Source organism: Hipposideros armiger, unplaced genomic scaffold (assembly GCF_001890085.2).
Source record: "Hipposideros armiger isolate ML-2016 unplaced genomic scaffold, ASM189008v1 scaffold_16, whole genome shotgun sequence".
NCBI classification, from domain to species: domain Eukaryota; kingdom Metazoa; phylum Chordata; class Mammalia; order Chiroptera; family Hipposideridae; genus Hipposideros; species Hipposideros armiger.
Window position 1 is genome coordinate 3,652,100 of NW_017731366.1, and position 16,101 is coordinate 3,668,200.

At 38.7% G+C, this 16,101-nt stretch overlaps 1 protein-coding gene across 7 annotated transcripts in view; it reads left to right on the forward strand.

Moving 5' to 3' along the window:
- Positions 1-16,101, forward strand: part of VEPH1 (ventricular zone expressed PH domain containing 1) — a 266,782-nt gene that overhangs the window by 31,674 nt on the left and 219,007 nt on the right. For 6 of the 7 annotated variants that reach the window (XM_019627252.1, XM_019627261.1, XM_019627273.1 and 3 more), the window contains one exon: positions 1,644-1,818. In XM_019627252.1, the coding sequence (XP_019482797.1) occupies positions 1,644-1,818 (175 nt within the window). Of the gene's footprint in view, positions 1-1,643; positions 1,819-11,841; positions 11,971-16,101 lie in introns of those variants that run through there. The other variant, XM_019627283.1, reaches the window with a different exon arrangement.

Sequence of the window (16,101 nt, forward strand, 5' to 3'; positions counted from 1 at the left end):
AATTGTGGGAGGTACTAGAGGAGATAATCTATAGTGGAAAGTTATAAGCACTTTTCACATGAACAGTTAGAGAAAAACAACCACTTTTTATTTGTAATATATTGGGTTGTTGGAAAAGTCATGACGTATTTTTTCTATGTTTTTCATTGCAAAAATGTGTCATGACTTTTCTGACAACCCAACAATAATATAAAGTCAGCTCCCCAAACACATGTGCTCTGTGCAACTTTTGCTTTAAAGATAGTGTAAGGGGTGGGATTGATGGTCAGAATGGCTGATGGTAGTGAAGATACACGATTCACTTTTAAGAACACAAATTGTATTTTCCAAATATTATTACCTAATTAGGTATTCAAACGTTAATAGCATTATTATTATATAGATAGATAGATAGATATAGATATAGATATAGATATAGATATTCAGTCACAAAGTAAATCAAAAAGAAAATTATTTTAGGATCCAGAATTCCTTTAGTTTTTAGTATTACGCTCATTCATTTTTTTCTTCTGAATTTCATTAACTGAAACTCTAGTTTTTAAGATACAGTCAGAAAGCAACATGTTCAACACTCCTTGGGTTGTTCTCTTAAATATAAATCTGATGAGTTATTTGTCTTCTCAGTGACTCCTGGAATCAGATCAACCCTTGAGTCAATTCCAAACTCCTTAGCATGGCATGCCAGGCCTTTCAAAAGCATACCCCTGTTTACCTCCCCAGTCCCTTCTCTCACCTCTCACCCCAATTTTTCCACATGCGCCACACTTCAGCCATACTGAACGATTTGAAGTTCCCCAAATGCACAAGCTCGCTCTCTCACCTCTGTGCCTCCACATGTGTTTTTCCTTCTGCCTACACTTTTTCTCACCATCACCCAGCCATCTCCTGTTCATCCACTAGGTCTCAGCTAAGACATCACCTCCACCATGAAGTCTTTCTTGGCATCCCTCGCTCCAGAATGGGTCCTTCTTTGCTCCATTAGCACCCTACACTTGCCTATCATGGCCCTCCTAGCCTTTGTTATTCACAGCTTGTTTGCCTTTAAGTCTCCCTAATAAGAACAAGAGTTTTTGGAGTTCCCAAATACAATGAAGACAGGGGGAGGCCTGCGCTTTTACATCTGCACTTTGGAAGCTTAGTTCAAGAAATATTTGTTGGGGCCGGCCGAGTGGCGCGTTGGTTAGGAGCTGGCTTGGGACACCAGAGGGCCCCGGTTCGGATCCCACATATGAGGGCCAGTGACACTGCCCTCTACATCTAAGATGCTGAACAACAGCTCGACCTGCCGTGGGTTGCCTGCCATGGCATGGGCCACAGCCCCTGCTGCAGTGGGTTGCCATGGGCTACCGTGTGTAGCCAGCAGCCAGCATGAGCGGCCAGCAGCTGCCGTGAGCGGCCATCCAGAAGCCGGCGACTGATCTGCCTCGCCAGGGAAGAGCGCAATGATGGTACCAACTTGGGCCAGTGAAGCAATGTCCTCCACAACTAGACTGAAGAACTAAAGGATAGCAACTTGTCTGTTCCCCTTCCCCCAATTCCCCAATAAAAATCTTTAAAGAAAAAAAGAAATATTTGTTGGATGAAAAAGTAAATAAATAACTAATAAGCCACTTACTATCTGTTGTTTTCTTACATCTCTTCAGAATTACAACCGGCCCCCTGTGATGGCATTAGCCATCCCCATTGCAGTGAAATTCCTTCACAGAGGCAACAAGGAACTGTGCAGAAATATGTCCAACTACCTGTCCCTGGCTGCAATCACCAAGGCAGATCTCCTGGCTGATCACACAGAGGTTATAGTAAAGAGCATCATCCAAGGTATGGTGCGAAGGCTGGGCTTGGGGACACGTGTTATGAGTTGTTTAAAAGTATTGTCATGAGGTAGCTGTGGTGTGTGTGAAGTGAGACCTAGCGTATGGAGAGATATCTTAGACTCTCTGCCTTGCCACTAGATGACTTGTACACATGAGTGAGGTTACTTGGGCTGGCTGAGTCTGTGTCTCTTCACCAGGCGGATGAATTAGTTGGACTCATTAGATGAGTGGTAAGCTTCCTTCCAATTCCACATCTCTCAGTTTGGACAACTGTTTTCCGTGCTGCTGGTCACCTTGTCTGACCACTGACTTTAGAGAGCCAGTCTGTCTCTACTGAGTGGAGCGTATCCCACTGCTCTCAGGGGCAGATGGAACACTTCATCTGCCTTTGGTTTCTGGAAGCAAAAAATGTTCGCTTAACACATTTCTTTACACCAGTAATTTGTAAAGACTTCTTAAATGCGAACATGATTGGGGACTGATTTATAATTGTGTTAAGTACTATTATAAAAACTCAAATCAGGACACCTCTATTGTTTCATATTTGAATGAAAGAAATCTAGTCCATCAAAATATTCCCTTTGTCTCGGGTTTCTTTTTCTTTGGTTTCAGATCTATTGGATATCATGTTTTTTGGATTTGGGATCAGAGAAGAATATATGGTATTACTTGATATGCACCCAAATGTCCCAGTTCTCATTAATAAAAGTGTATGAGGTCCACGAGTACCTTGGCCTACCTTTAACTGAGGCCTCCTCCCCACATGCTCAAGTTGAGCATCAACCCCCTGTAGAGTCAAAGTATTTCTTAGAGTCCCCAAGGGAATCCTACGTGTGCTCTATTCCTGAGGTGTCCAGACAGGGCCACAAACCTACGCTGCTTTTCTCTCCATGCTTCCTGGCATGGCGTGCTACGGTGGTGTCTGCGTCCACCACCGTGAGCCCAGCAAACTCTGTGGCTGCTGCCATCAAGGTCCCAGGACCAGACTCCATTCCACACGGTCCTGCCTGTCTGTCCTCTTGTGCTGCTCCAGGAGCCACCAGCCCCAGGTCCATTAATTCCCAGTGGCAGCCTGTGGCAGGGTCAAAGAGAACACCTGCCTTTCTCCTTGGGGTTGCACTTTGGTAGACAGGCCCCAGAGCAGAGTTGTTTGGCTCCTAGTGCCAAACTGTGTTACCGAGTTCATGGTCAAATAGATGGTTCTGTTTTATTTAAAACTCTCTTCCCCATGTTCCACTATCAACCGAAGAGTCGGGCTAGCAACAAATTAGTCCTCCAGTTCTCAAAATGCTTATGACCTGCCAAGGACTAAGGCTTTATTTATTGTACCAAACATTCCCAAGAAGATTTCTTAGCACCACTACCCCCAAACCCTAGACATCTGACCAGCCACCCCAATGGTCTGCCAGATGCTCCCCTCTAAAGATTTGTCATTGATGTTACTAGTCAGTATCATTCATTTCTCATTTTCTTTGGCTACAGGGTGGAATTGCTAATTTCATTTTATACATGATATTAAATTTGCTAGAAGTCCAGAAAAGCAATTATGTTTTTCTCACCACCTTGGCTACATATTTGGAACAGATTTTATAGGCATTACAAAGAGTTATACCCACCACACATTTTAAATCCATGATAGTTAGACTCACAAGTAACTTATGTATGAAAAAAAAAATGAATTGTCTCTCTGCAGCTGCCAAGGACTTAGGTCATGTATTTGGGGTATTTTTTTAATGCACTTTCAATGACAAAGAAATCTTTTGAAATGCAAAATACACTTTCTCAATTCACTGCAAGCATTTGAAATAAACAAATGATTTGGTTTATTTGTTCTGGCACAATGAAAATTACCATAAAATAAATGATAATTTGACCTAAAAGGTTGGGACCATGTATTTCATGGTTTTGATTTTTAGTACAGATATGTCTGTAATACTCCAAACCACTCACATGAGCACATCAAACTTAGAGCTTCAAAGCAGAAGTGATTTTGCTGTCTCTGAGTAGTTAAGTTTTCTGCTCTGCAAATCTTTGTCATATATCCCCTGCCAAATAGCCTTAGGAGCCATCATCGGTATTTCTTTTTTCTTTACCTAAAGTTTTCTCCCCTTTAGAATTTCCTCCTTGACTTAGATATATTCTCCTAAACCTCATTCTCCCATTTTTCTACTTCTACGGAAAACACTAAAGTATTACAGTTATTTGATTTTATCTAACTTTTCACAAGACTAGAATTCTAGAAGTGTAGAATCTTAAATTAGGACATTTAACATGATTTAGCTCAGTTACCCAGGCAATGCTTGAATCCCTACCAAATGATCATCCATTCAATGATAACTATAATAACAATAACAATAATAATAATAATAATAACTACAATGGCTAAAATTTATTTCATACTCTATGCCAAATACTGTATTATGCACTTTATACTGATTATATCATTTAATCCCCATAAAAATTCCATAACAGAAGTCCTATTATTACCCCATCTTAGTAATATTTTAACTAACAGAAACACCAGGTATAAATGTCTTGATGATGGTGAAGATGATGATGATGATGATGATGATGGTAGTGGTGGAGGAGGAGGAGGCAGAATTCCTCATTGGATCACATGACTTAAAGGTGCACGAGTATATCAGACTTCTCATATGACTTGATTCAGGGATCAATGGTGTCTCCAAAAGTCATTACTCAGCTCTGCTTCCTGTGGATTGGCTTCACTCTCATGCTCCATGTTATGGGCCCCTGCAGCTTCCAGCTTATATCATCACAAATATCGATTAGGCAAAAGAAACTCCATATCCAGTCTCATTATTTCTGTTTGACTAACATGGGTCACATGCCCATTTACAGCCTTATGTATTTACCTTTATCTCTTTATACTTTCTTCTTAAAAGATTCAGCCCATTGTGTTGGCATACCGAGACACTGGATTAATGCTTCTTTTATATCAACGTATCTTCAGTTCTTCTGAGGTTCTTGTCATCTGTAAATTTTATGGAAAGAACCACTCTAATTCACTTTAAAACACTAATGAAAAAGTAGATCAGATGGGGCCAGGCAAGCCTTGTCACGTAGTAATGATGGCTGCCCCTTACACTTGGTTGATATTATTCTACTGATCATATTTCTTTTCAGTTGTAGTATACATGTGTGTCCCTGATTCCAAACTAAATGCCTCTTTTATGCTTAGAAGGCCGTCACGAGAGGCTTTGTCAAATCAGCTTATGCAGCAAACATGGATTTCTCTCTAAATTACTCTATAACTACAGTGAGTTTTAATAAAATTCCCACAAAGATTTCCATGAAAGACAAAAAAAACGGATTTCAAAATCACAAGTAAGATACACTGGAAAGATGGACAAAATAATTTTTCAGGAGAAGATGAGGATTGTCGGGGAGGAAGGAGAAGCAGCAATTTCCATACCAGGTATCAAGCCGTTGTAAAACCGTAGTGCAGTCCCTGAGTTATCATGGTTCAACTTACGATTTTTCGACTTTACGATGGTGTGAAAGTGGTACACATTCACTAGAAACTGAAATTTAAATTTTGAATTTTGATCTTTTCCCGGGCTAGCCATGCACCGTCCGATACTCACCTGACACTGGGCAGTGGCAGCTGGCTGCAGCTCCCTGTCAGTCACAGGATCGTGAGGATAAACACCTGAGACTCTACAGGATACTGTGTTGCCAGGGGGCTTTAGATATTGTGTTTTGTGTTTTTGTATCCCCTCATGTCTACAAAATGCCCATGTGTCTCCTGCTTCTGGTGGGAAGAAGAGGAAGGCAATTACTCTTGAGATGCAACTCAAGATAGTTGCCCAACTACAGGCTAATGTAAGTGTTCTGAGCATGCTTAGGGAAGCTAAGCTAAGCAATAGTGTTCAATAAGTTAGGTATATTAAATGCATTTTCGACTTAAGGATATTTTAAATTTATAATGGGTTTATCAGGACATAACCCCACAGTAAGTCGAGGAGTATCTGTAATTAAAACAGTGTAGCACTGGTGCAAGAACAGGCAAATAGCCCATGGAATAGAATAAAGAGGCAAAAAACACATCTATGCGTATATGGAAATTACATATATGGCAGGGGAATCTTCACAATGGATAAGGATAGAGTATTCAGTAATGGTTCTGGGACAACTGTCAATATCACAACATGCACAGATTAATTTCATGTGGAATGAAGACCTAAATATGAAAGGCAAAACTTTAAGTCTCTCTTTTTGTAAACTGCAAAGCCTATTCATGATTTTTAAAAAATATTTTAGCAGACTCACAATAGAAGGAAACATCCTTAATCTAGTAAAGGATGTCTACAGAAAGCCTACAACTAAAATCACACTTAATGGGGAAATATTGAGTGTTTCCCTTGAATTAAAAAACAAGACAAGGGTGTCACTTGGGTAATGAATTTGTTTTCTGCTGAAATCATATCAGAGATAATTTCATATTTTGTAGCATCAGAACCTTCTCAGAGTGGGAGGGTTGCTTCTCAAAGGTCCTGGGTAATTCCCCACACTTGTTCTTGGCTGTGTGAAAATGGTACCTGTCCAGTATTGGAATATAAAAGCAAAACCAATGCTTAGCAAAGCATAAGTTAACATATCTTTCATCCAAGAAGCTAGTGATGTTATTGGAAACCTCTAAAATAAGGGTCTCTCCAACACTAAGGGATTATTTGAGAGCGTGTAGGGAAACCCTTTTCAAATTTTGATTTGAAATTCTGTGATGCAATGCCCACCACTGTTACCAAAGCCAAAGCAGTAATGTCCCTTCCTCTGCATTTCTGAATCAATGGTCCTAATAAGGAAATACTGTGTCTCTCTGTGAATATCCCTTGTACATGGTCCTCTGGCACAAGTAACAAGATGACCTCAACTGATTTGAAACTTAAGTAGAAAGTTTTTGGAAAGGAAATGTAATATTGTCTCAGCAAGAGTCCAAATTCCTTTTCTGACTTATTGGCCATCGCCTAGAAAAGACTGTCTAGAAAAATTATGATAAATGTGCCTTATTTCTTTCTCAATGTGAGATAAAATTCAAACCACTGATTAGTGAGCTGTCTCAGAAGAAATGGAGGTAGAAAATTGAGCCCCCACATATTATGGCAGTAATAATATGTACCAGATAGGATGGATGTGAGGCTTAAATAGAGTAGAGATAGTCTGCACAATGCCACATCATCGCTCTCATGGTTAGTATGATTCTCCTTAATATCTTCATCATTATCGTGTTGTCATTGTCATCGTCATCGTTGTCATTATCATCACTGCGTATCAACTGCCATGTGCCCATATTAAAATATTGGAGGCAGAACCATATCCATTTGTGCAGCTTCATAATCTCTTGGAGATACTTAGCCATTAAAAATTCATGATACAATTCTTCTTACAGGAAAAGGTTTTAAGTTTACTATATTACAGGTTGTTGGGAAATAATTTATTAATGAAATATTCTAGGAAATAGGGGACTAAGCAATCTTATTAAGAATATTCATATAAATACATAGGGAGATATTAAACATAATGTTGTAAAAAGCCAACCCAAATGTAGAGTAAGAAATAGATACATATTTTGAAACAGCAAAGGACCTCATCAGAGTTCTTAACCAAGCCTGTGGTGAGGTGCCTGGCAGAGTTTGCACCTTCTTAACTCCACCAGCAGATGTTGCTGTGACGTAGCACAAGGCCTGCCCAGACATGAGCATCCCTGTGCTGAACTCGGATAATGACTTGCCCACGAGGGAAGGAATCTTTATATTTCTTTATTTGCTTGTGTTTTATTTGTTTGCTGATTTTCTATTTAATCCACTGGGAATGACTTGGAAAAACATTTTTTAAGGTAACGCTTTTATTTCAAATATTATTTTAAGGTTTAGAAAGCACTTTTAGATACAGTATCTGTTTTTATGTCATTTTCATAGTAACCCTTCAGCAAAGTAGGCAAGTCCTGTTATCCCTAATTTCTTGGCTAATCTGAGACTCATAAAGATTAGTTGGCCGGCTTGACTTCTTACAGTTAGTAGGTGATGGTGCTAAGATTTGAACGCTGGATTTCTGAAGCCAAGCCCAGCAAGCTTTCTCTTATACTCCAGATGTATAAAATGGAATGCAAGTGTCAGCAATCTGAGTTTTCAAGTACACTGAATTCAGGAATATATAAGTGAACACATACAATTACTTTGACCAAGATTTTTAACGCTTGAGTGCCATTTCTTAAGGGGCTAAAAGATAGTTCTGGAAACATTTGGCTTTCTAAGCTTCTCAAAGAAGAGCTTTCTAATATAAAATTTTATAAGATGAAATCAAATTCAGTTATAATTTCTTCCATGTTTGCAAATCTAAGTCTTTGTTAAAGTGAAGTTAATTAAGTAATTATAAATACCAAACTCTAAAATTCTACAATGTACACTTAGTAATCAAATGTTCTGAATATATTTTAAAGGAATTAATACTTAATTAAAAGCCAATTTATATTGTAATAGACAAAGAAAATATGTCATTCTGTTTTGCTTATATATTATCACTGCAAAAAATGTTGTTTTACTGATGTATATACATATGTACTAGAGTGACGAAGTGGCAAACTGTCACAATTTGCCTGGAACTGAAGGGTTTCCTGGGACATGGGACTTTCAGTGCTAAAGCTGGGACAATCAGGCAAACCAGGACAGTCGCTCACTCTAGCACACACATATAATTTTTTATAATTTACACATATATAGTGTATTATACCTTTTCCTCCTAATAACTTGAATCACCTTGCACAATTATTTTACAATGCCATAATATGGTGATGCCCTTAATAACCATTTTGGTGAATGAAACTATTTGCCAATGTGCTAAACTAAGCCCGCATACTAATATTTCTTTTTTAGATATTTTGTGTCAGTTTTACACATTTCTTACATTCTCCTTTTGCTGTCACTATGTATTCTAAAGCTCATTAAATGCTGTTAGTATAAAAAAAAGTAGGATAGCCAACTTCCTAAGAATTTGTAAAATGTATTTTCTAAGTATAGTCTATGAGATTTTTTTAATTTTTAAATTATAGTTGATATGCAATATTATATTAGTTTCAAGTATACAACATAATGATTAGACATTTATATACTTTTTGAAGTTATCACCACAATAAGTCTCGTACCCATCTGGCACCATACATAGTTATTAGGATATTATTGACTATATTCCCTGTGCTATACATTATATCTCTGTGACTAATTTTATAACTGGCAGTTTGTACTTCTTAATTCCTTTTACCTCTTTTGTCCATCCCCCCGCCCTCACTTCCCCTCTGGCAACCATTAGTATGTCCTCTGTATCTATGAGTTTGTTTCTGTTCTGTTTTGTTTGTTCATTTGTTGTGTGTTTTAGATTCTACATGTAAGTGAAATTATATGGTATTTGTCTTTCTCTGACTGACTTATTTCACTTAGCGTAATATACTCTAGATCCATCCATGTTGTTACATATGGCAAGATTTCATTCTTTCTTATGGTTCAGTAATAGTCCGTTGTGAATATATGCCACTTCTTCCTTATTATCCATTTGCCTCTCAATGGACACTTAAGTTGCTTCCAAATCTTAGTTATTGTAAATAATGCTGCAATGAATAGGAAGTCTATGAGCATTTTGAGGGAATAAAGTGCATAGTCTTCATATGAAATCTAAAAAAAAATTGCTCTATTAGATCAGGGTTAGATTAGGTGGTCAGTCAATATTGGATTAAAGAAGATAGAAGTGTATTTTTCTCTCATGTAAAAGCAGCCCAGGGATAGGCAGCTCAGGGCTGGCAAGGCAGCTTAACACCATCGGAGGCCCAGGTTTCTTCTATATTGTTACGTTGGATTTCATGGTCTAAGATGGTTGCTGAGATTCCAGCCATTATTACCATATTCCAACCTACCAGAAGGAGGAAGGGAAAGAGAATCACATTCAGTATTTCAACTTCAACCAGAAGTTAGAAATATGGCCACACTGAGCAGCAATTAATGCTGTAAAATATAGACTTAGTCTGAGGATCCATACGTGCCATTAAAACCAGAATTCTGTTACTTAGGAAAAGAGGGAAAATTGATGCCAGGGAACAATTAGAAGTCCCTGGAATACCGAGTCAGACTTACTGGCTGTAGAAAATGAATTTTCGACTTTTGTAACATGAGAATTACTTTATTTTCTTTTATTTGTTTTTTGTCTGCCCTAAATATGTGATTCCTGTAAAAAAATTAAAGTTCCTTTGCATTTAACTCTGCCAGCATATGAGTTTGCATATATCTTGTCCTATATCATCTTGGGTCTCTTGAACAGACATAATTCATACTGAAATGTGGAAAGGAATTGAAGCATGCCTAACTCTATCCTTAAGGCTGAACCCAGTGTGTCTTCTTTCAGCTAAGCATTCAAGTCATATGGACAATAGCTAAACAGGGATTTGCATATGGCCATTGTGCCTGTAACCTTGAATTATGTAATCTCCAAAGGTATGAAACTGGCCTATGCCCTTGAAACCACAATTTTCTTTGAGAGCTATCAGCCTGGTTTGGTGGGTCTCACAAGTCGGATGAAGCTATACTGACACCATGAGCATCCGCAAACATTCCTAGATTTGTGGAATTTTATTACTAAAAGGGTATCAAGTGTCCAATTCCCTCCTTTTTCTGAGAAGACCCAGAGGAGTTAAGCAATTTGTCTAAGGACAACCAGCTAGTTAGTTACAAAATGTACTTTGATAATTACTCCTGGCCCTATTCTCCAAACCACATGAACAGAATATGACCTGTGGTTGTTCAGGCCCTACCTGTAGATTGGCGCATCATCACTGTAGTTCTACCATATTTCCCATTGATATTCAGAAGCAGCTTGGTGATCAGTGTGGTAGAGAGTTACTACCCCATCTGCAGGGAGAAAGGGATTGACTTTCCTCTCCTTCATGTGTAAGGAAGAGGATGGGATATGGTTTAAGGGCAGGAGTCATTGTTTCTTTTCCAGATTCTTAGATCTCCCAAATAACAGTCCATCTCTTTCAGGTATCAGGTGTCTCTAGGGAACTCTGACAATTCATAGGTTTTTGGGGGTTTCTTTTTGGGGGGGTGGGTTTCATGTCACACAGGACAGGAAGTTGTATATACTCATTAGAATCATTAAATTGGAAGGGACCTAGAGATCATTATTTCCTCAATTCCTGGATTTCTCAGTTGTAAAAACTAAACCCAGAGAGATAAATTGACTTGGTCAAGATCATAGTTCTTCCTTGATTTATAGAAAGCCAAAGCTTAAAACAACTCCATAGTTTGTTCCTAATGATATTAACTCTTAATATTTACATAATAGTCTAGTATCTGAAAACTAATTGCCTGCTTTAGATGAAAACAGAAAAGTGTGGAGTTGCTCCAAAATCTTTTTAATTTATAATTACAGGACAGGGGCTAGGTTTATAAAATATTTTATTTACAGTAGAGCTTTACAAAAATAGTCTTAATAAAATTAATACAAAACCATTTTACAATATAACTTATAGAACTATCTTCTCAAAAAAGTGACACTCGATTATAACACATAAACTACATTTGTATCTGTTAAGTCACAGTGTAGTATAAATAATTTTTTTATAATAAGGTACATGCCAGTAACAAAGAACAATGGACAACAAACGTGATTTCATTATTCTTCCAATGTAAAAGTCATCTCTGGCCAAAACAAAATTAACCAAAGAAAAGTAAAACAATTTTCCTTCTGTTCAACAACACAGTCCTTTTGAATTATTTGAGAGTTTATCTGACAAAGACACAGCATTAATCTGAAAGCACCATGGCATAAATTCTAGTAACAATATCCTCAAAAGCCTTCTCTGATGTCTTCTCTCAACTGTTTATTCAGGATTTGGCCAAGATAAATATTGATCTCAATTCCCCCCTTCATTAGTCTCAAGTGTTCTTAATATGCACTAAAGTTTTTAGACCTTTCCAATTGGCATATGTTTAAAATGTGAGTTTCTTTCTTTGGCTTCAAGTAGAGTTTCACAACACTTACGAAATGTACTGAGCTCCTCCGTGTGGCTGAATCTCGGTGACTCCCCACCCAACAACATTTCCCCGGATGTGACAAGACTCCGCTCCTCCCACCTCTATTATCTCTTCATTGCTGAGAACACGATCCCAGATATTGAAGCCTGTGAGTCTTCCAGAAAAGGCTAATGTTTCATCAAAGCCACCGCCCACACAGCAGCCATTCTTTTCTTGGCCAATCTGCAGGATTCCTCCTTCGGGAACAATATGACCTGTGGCCATCCCAACAGCGGTAGCCACCAGCTCACCGTTTACCCACAAGGACATGCGCCCTTTCTTGGAATCCCAGGTGCTGCACAGATGGGTCCACCTTCCCCGGGAAATCACAGTGTCGGCTACCAGTTTGTTCTCTCCACCCACCACGAGCACTATGGTCTGATAGCTGAGATACAGCTGGATCTCATATGGATTCCTCTTTGTGCCATAGGAAAACAGGATGGTTTTGTTTAATGCATCTGTGACTTTGACCCAAATGCTGGCACTAAAAGACTCCAGTGTCATTGGTGTTGCCGGATGCACACTTCCAAAAATCTTCTTGGATCGCATTGGGAATAAAATTGCTGTTTCACAACCTAGAGTAGCAAGAAAAGAAGAATATGAGAAAAAAAAATCAATTCATTCAGAAATGATTCCAGTATTTAGGTATTTTAGCATGGGCATTTTAATGATTACAGTTGAAAATTATATGCAGGATCACAATATGACTTGGGGGGCCTCAAGTATAATCTTTGTAGAGCAAAGAAAATGGGAATAAGGAAAGCCAATTGTGTCATTCAATGAAGCATCTTAATGGGGGAGAAGGTGTGCAGAAGCTAAATTGCCCAAATCCACAAAATAATGAAACTCATGTTTTAATAACAATTTCCCCTCCCGATTAGCTTGTATTTTTTGTCACCGCTTTTTTTAAAATGTTGAATCACTATGCGTTAACTTCAAACAATGACACTGTAATTTCCAAGAACTCGGAGCCAAACTTGTTTCCCTCTGCTGACTTCACCAAGCTCCTAGAACGAAAACCTGTGAAATTCAATGGACCTAGCTCACCCTATTTAGCCACTGTCAACATGCATTTTTAAACAGAAACTCTAGAATAGATATGTTGTTGCTGAATAGATTTTAATATACCACATGATCTCAGATATTTGTAAACTTTGCAAAGGTAGTTTTCAAAGGTAGAAAACTACCTTTGAAAAGCAACATTGTATAATAGTGATGACTACCTATTATTGGGTACTCACTATGTGCCAGATAAAGTTCTTATCACTTTGAATGTCATTTTAATCCTCATATTAACCCTAAAAGATACTCTTAATATTCCCATTTGACAGATGAGAAAACTGAGGTATAGAGCACTGTGTAACTTGGCAATGCTTACATAGCTGTTAAGTGGTAAAAGTGGGGTTTGAACTTGGGCACGCTTTCTGCAGAGACCACACCCTTAACCTGCACACTGCATTGCCTCTTAATGATAGAAGAACCCCTGGATTTGGCCAAAAGAGCTAGAATTCAGTTTCTTATGCTACTAGTAAACTGTGCACTTTTGATGAGCCCTTGAATCTCTCCAGGCTTTACTGTTATCTATAAAAGGCTCTTCTTTCCATTCTCCTTCTAATCTTCTGCAAGTCTGCAAACAAAAGTATGTAGCACTCACAATAGCCCTGTAGACCAAGGTCACGTTTAAAAGCTCTTTCTTTGTCCTCATGCTTACTTGTATACTATTTAGGCAGTAATAGAAAATCTTAAGGAACAGTGAATTCTTCCAAGGAGACTGGTGGAGAATATGTTTCTGCTAATGAGCACTTAGAAGGAGACTTTCAAATCTGGGGGTTGGGAGTTCAGTGAACTCCCATCTCTGTCCATCTCCAGGTCACAAGTCCAGTCAAGGAGCTGGAGACACTGAAATGAAAGATTCTAGGTTTCTCTAGGAAACGATGTGCTAAAACCTTTAATAGGTGAGCTCTGCTTTATGCTAACTTGATGTATACATGAAAGACCAGGTATTTATTCACTTTATAACAACCTAAAGTCCATTTGTCATAAGAAAGCTTTGAAAAGCAAACGCCTAGAGCGTTTAAAAACCAGTTTAAAAACTGGTGAACAGACAGAACTTGCAGGAACCCAGTTTCCACACAAAGTATGGTAAGTGAAGTTAAATGTCTGCCAGTGGTTAAGGGCTAGGCTCTGTCATAAAAAAAATTAAACAGATGTGGACCTAGAAATAGTCAAAGAAAATAGTGACATTCAGAAAATCCTATAAAAGTAACTATCATACTAAAGCACAAAATTGGTCCTGTCACACTTTGGTATTAACTTTTTCACTGAATAATTTGAATGTTGGAAGATTTTTTAAATTAATTTTTATGAGACATTGATTCTTTTTTTAAATGAAATTGGTAGGTGCATTTTTCCCCCCTAGCTGTGTTACATAAATCAAACAAAGATCATGGAACGAAAGATCACCATATGTATGGGCATTTGAGAAACTCTCCGTAAAGTTTCAGTAAAGTACTGTTGTTCAAGAGGGTGCCTACTGCAATCTAATTAACTGATTTCCTGTTTAAATAAGCCCAGGCAGTCAGGGCTGCATTCCAAAGCATTCCCTGATTGCCTCTCAGAGACACAGCTTCCCCTGTAGGCGGCACTGGCTGTGTGAGTTCATGGAATGGAACTGCATGTTGGCAGGGTTTTTTTGTGGTTTCTTTTGGGGACCAGTGATTAAGGCTCTTGATAGCTCTTTTAAAATTTCAGAAACTCTCTCATGAAATGGCTTTTAACTAATAGGTTTTTCTGATTATGTTATCAAAGACCAAACAAAATAAAAACCAGGTTCTTAGGAGGCCAACAACAGAATGATTAGGGATCCCTTAGGAGCCAAGCTGGCAGGAAACCAAGCGAGGAGAAATCAAAGCATGTAGGTAAATGTATTATTGGATGTAATAAAAATTAACATTTTAGACTTCAGAACTACACCCTTCTTCTGTTCTAATATGCAGAGGTGAAGATGGAAATTAGCGTAATTCTTCAGTTTTTCAGGCATACTATATGTACAATGACTTTACATGGGTTGCAAAAGACACGAAATTTCATTCATTAAAATAACCATGGAATTATAATTTGTCTCCTAGTCCCATTGAGGATTTATTTTATATGTGATTTTATGCTTCCCGCCTCTGAAGCCCTACTTAATATTTAAGAAAATATGCTCTCTGCTGATAAACAGTCCTCAAATTTTTTAGGAAAGACTAATACTCTGATACGGTTTCTATAATTTTAAATGAAATGTGCTCTGACATGTGCTTAGGAGTCTTCCTCATACTCCATTCAATAAGAGTTGTTTTATTGGAAATAGAGGGAAGGATGGTACTGTAATTGTTCTGGGTTTCTGAGATTCTCAGGAAAAGTGCAAATTATATTTTCTTACCTAAGACACCGATTTTCTAATATAACCCACACATGATTGTAACATCACTATTTCTTAGAAATTTTGACTTAAAGGAGTGTTGCTTGGCTCCAAATCTCTTTATTTTTTTACCCATCTTTAAAAACCTATTAATTCGGGCCCACATGCATTTGGAGATTCATTTGACAAGTTGCATCTGGTTTGAACCACCTCTCTTCTGTTTGGCCCTGACCCTCCAAATCCCTGGGATGGGGCCGAGGTACCATTTGGCTCCTACACTAACTGTTCCACTTTGGATCCCTCAGTGGCCCGTGTATTCCAAAGCGCGCACCCTGGGACCTCCATTTTCCAGCTAATTCCACAGACTCCGGAGGCTGGGGCCTCTCAGGAATTGCACTAATCCTTCAGGAGGTCAGATGCGGACTCAAGTCCCTTGCTCAGACCGGCAGGGAGGAGAGGCGAGCCCAGGGATTGGAAAACGCCCCTAAACATTGGGCTGGGCCCTGAAATAGCGCGGAGAATCAGAGCTCCCCTAAAGAGAGAGACAGGCTAAAATTAGAAGAAGTGGAAATCCCGAACGGAGGGAAGCTGACGGCGCGAGAGGTCACCATTATAACTGGCCCATCGAGCCCCTGCAAGGCCTGGTTGGGTCGGGTGTCAGTCAGGGGCCCTTGCCTATTTCAAGACTATGATCGTCATGTCCACAGCTATCTTCGAGGTTCCACGGCACTGGAGCATACTTTTTTAAGCCAATTTTCCCACCTTGCAAGGTGTGTCTGACTCTGTGACCGTGCATGGAGAAATAGAG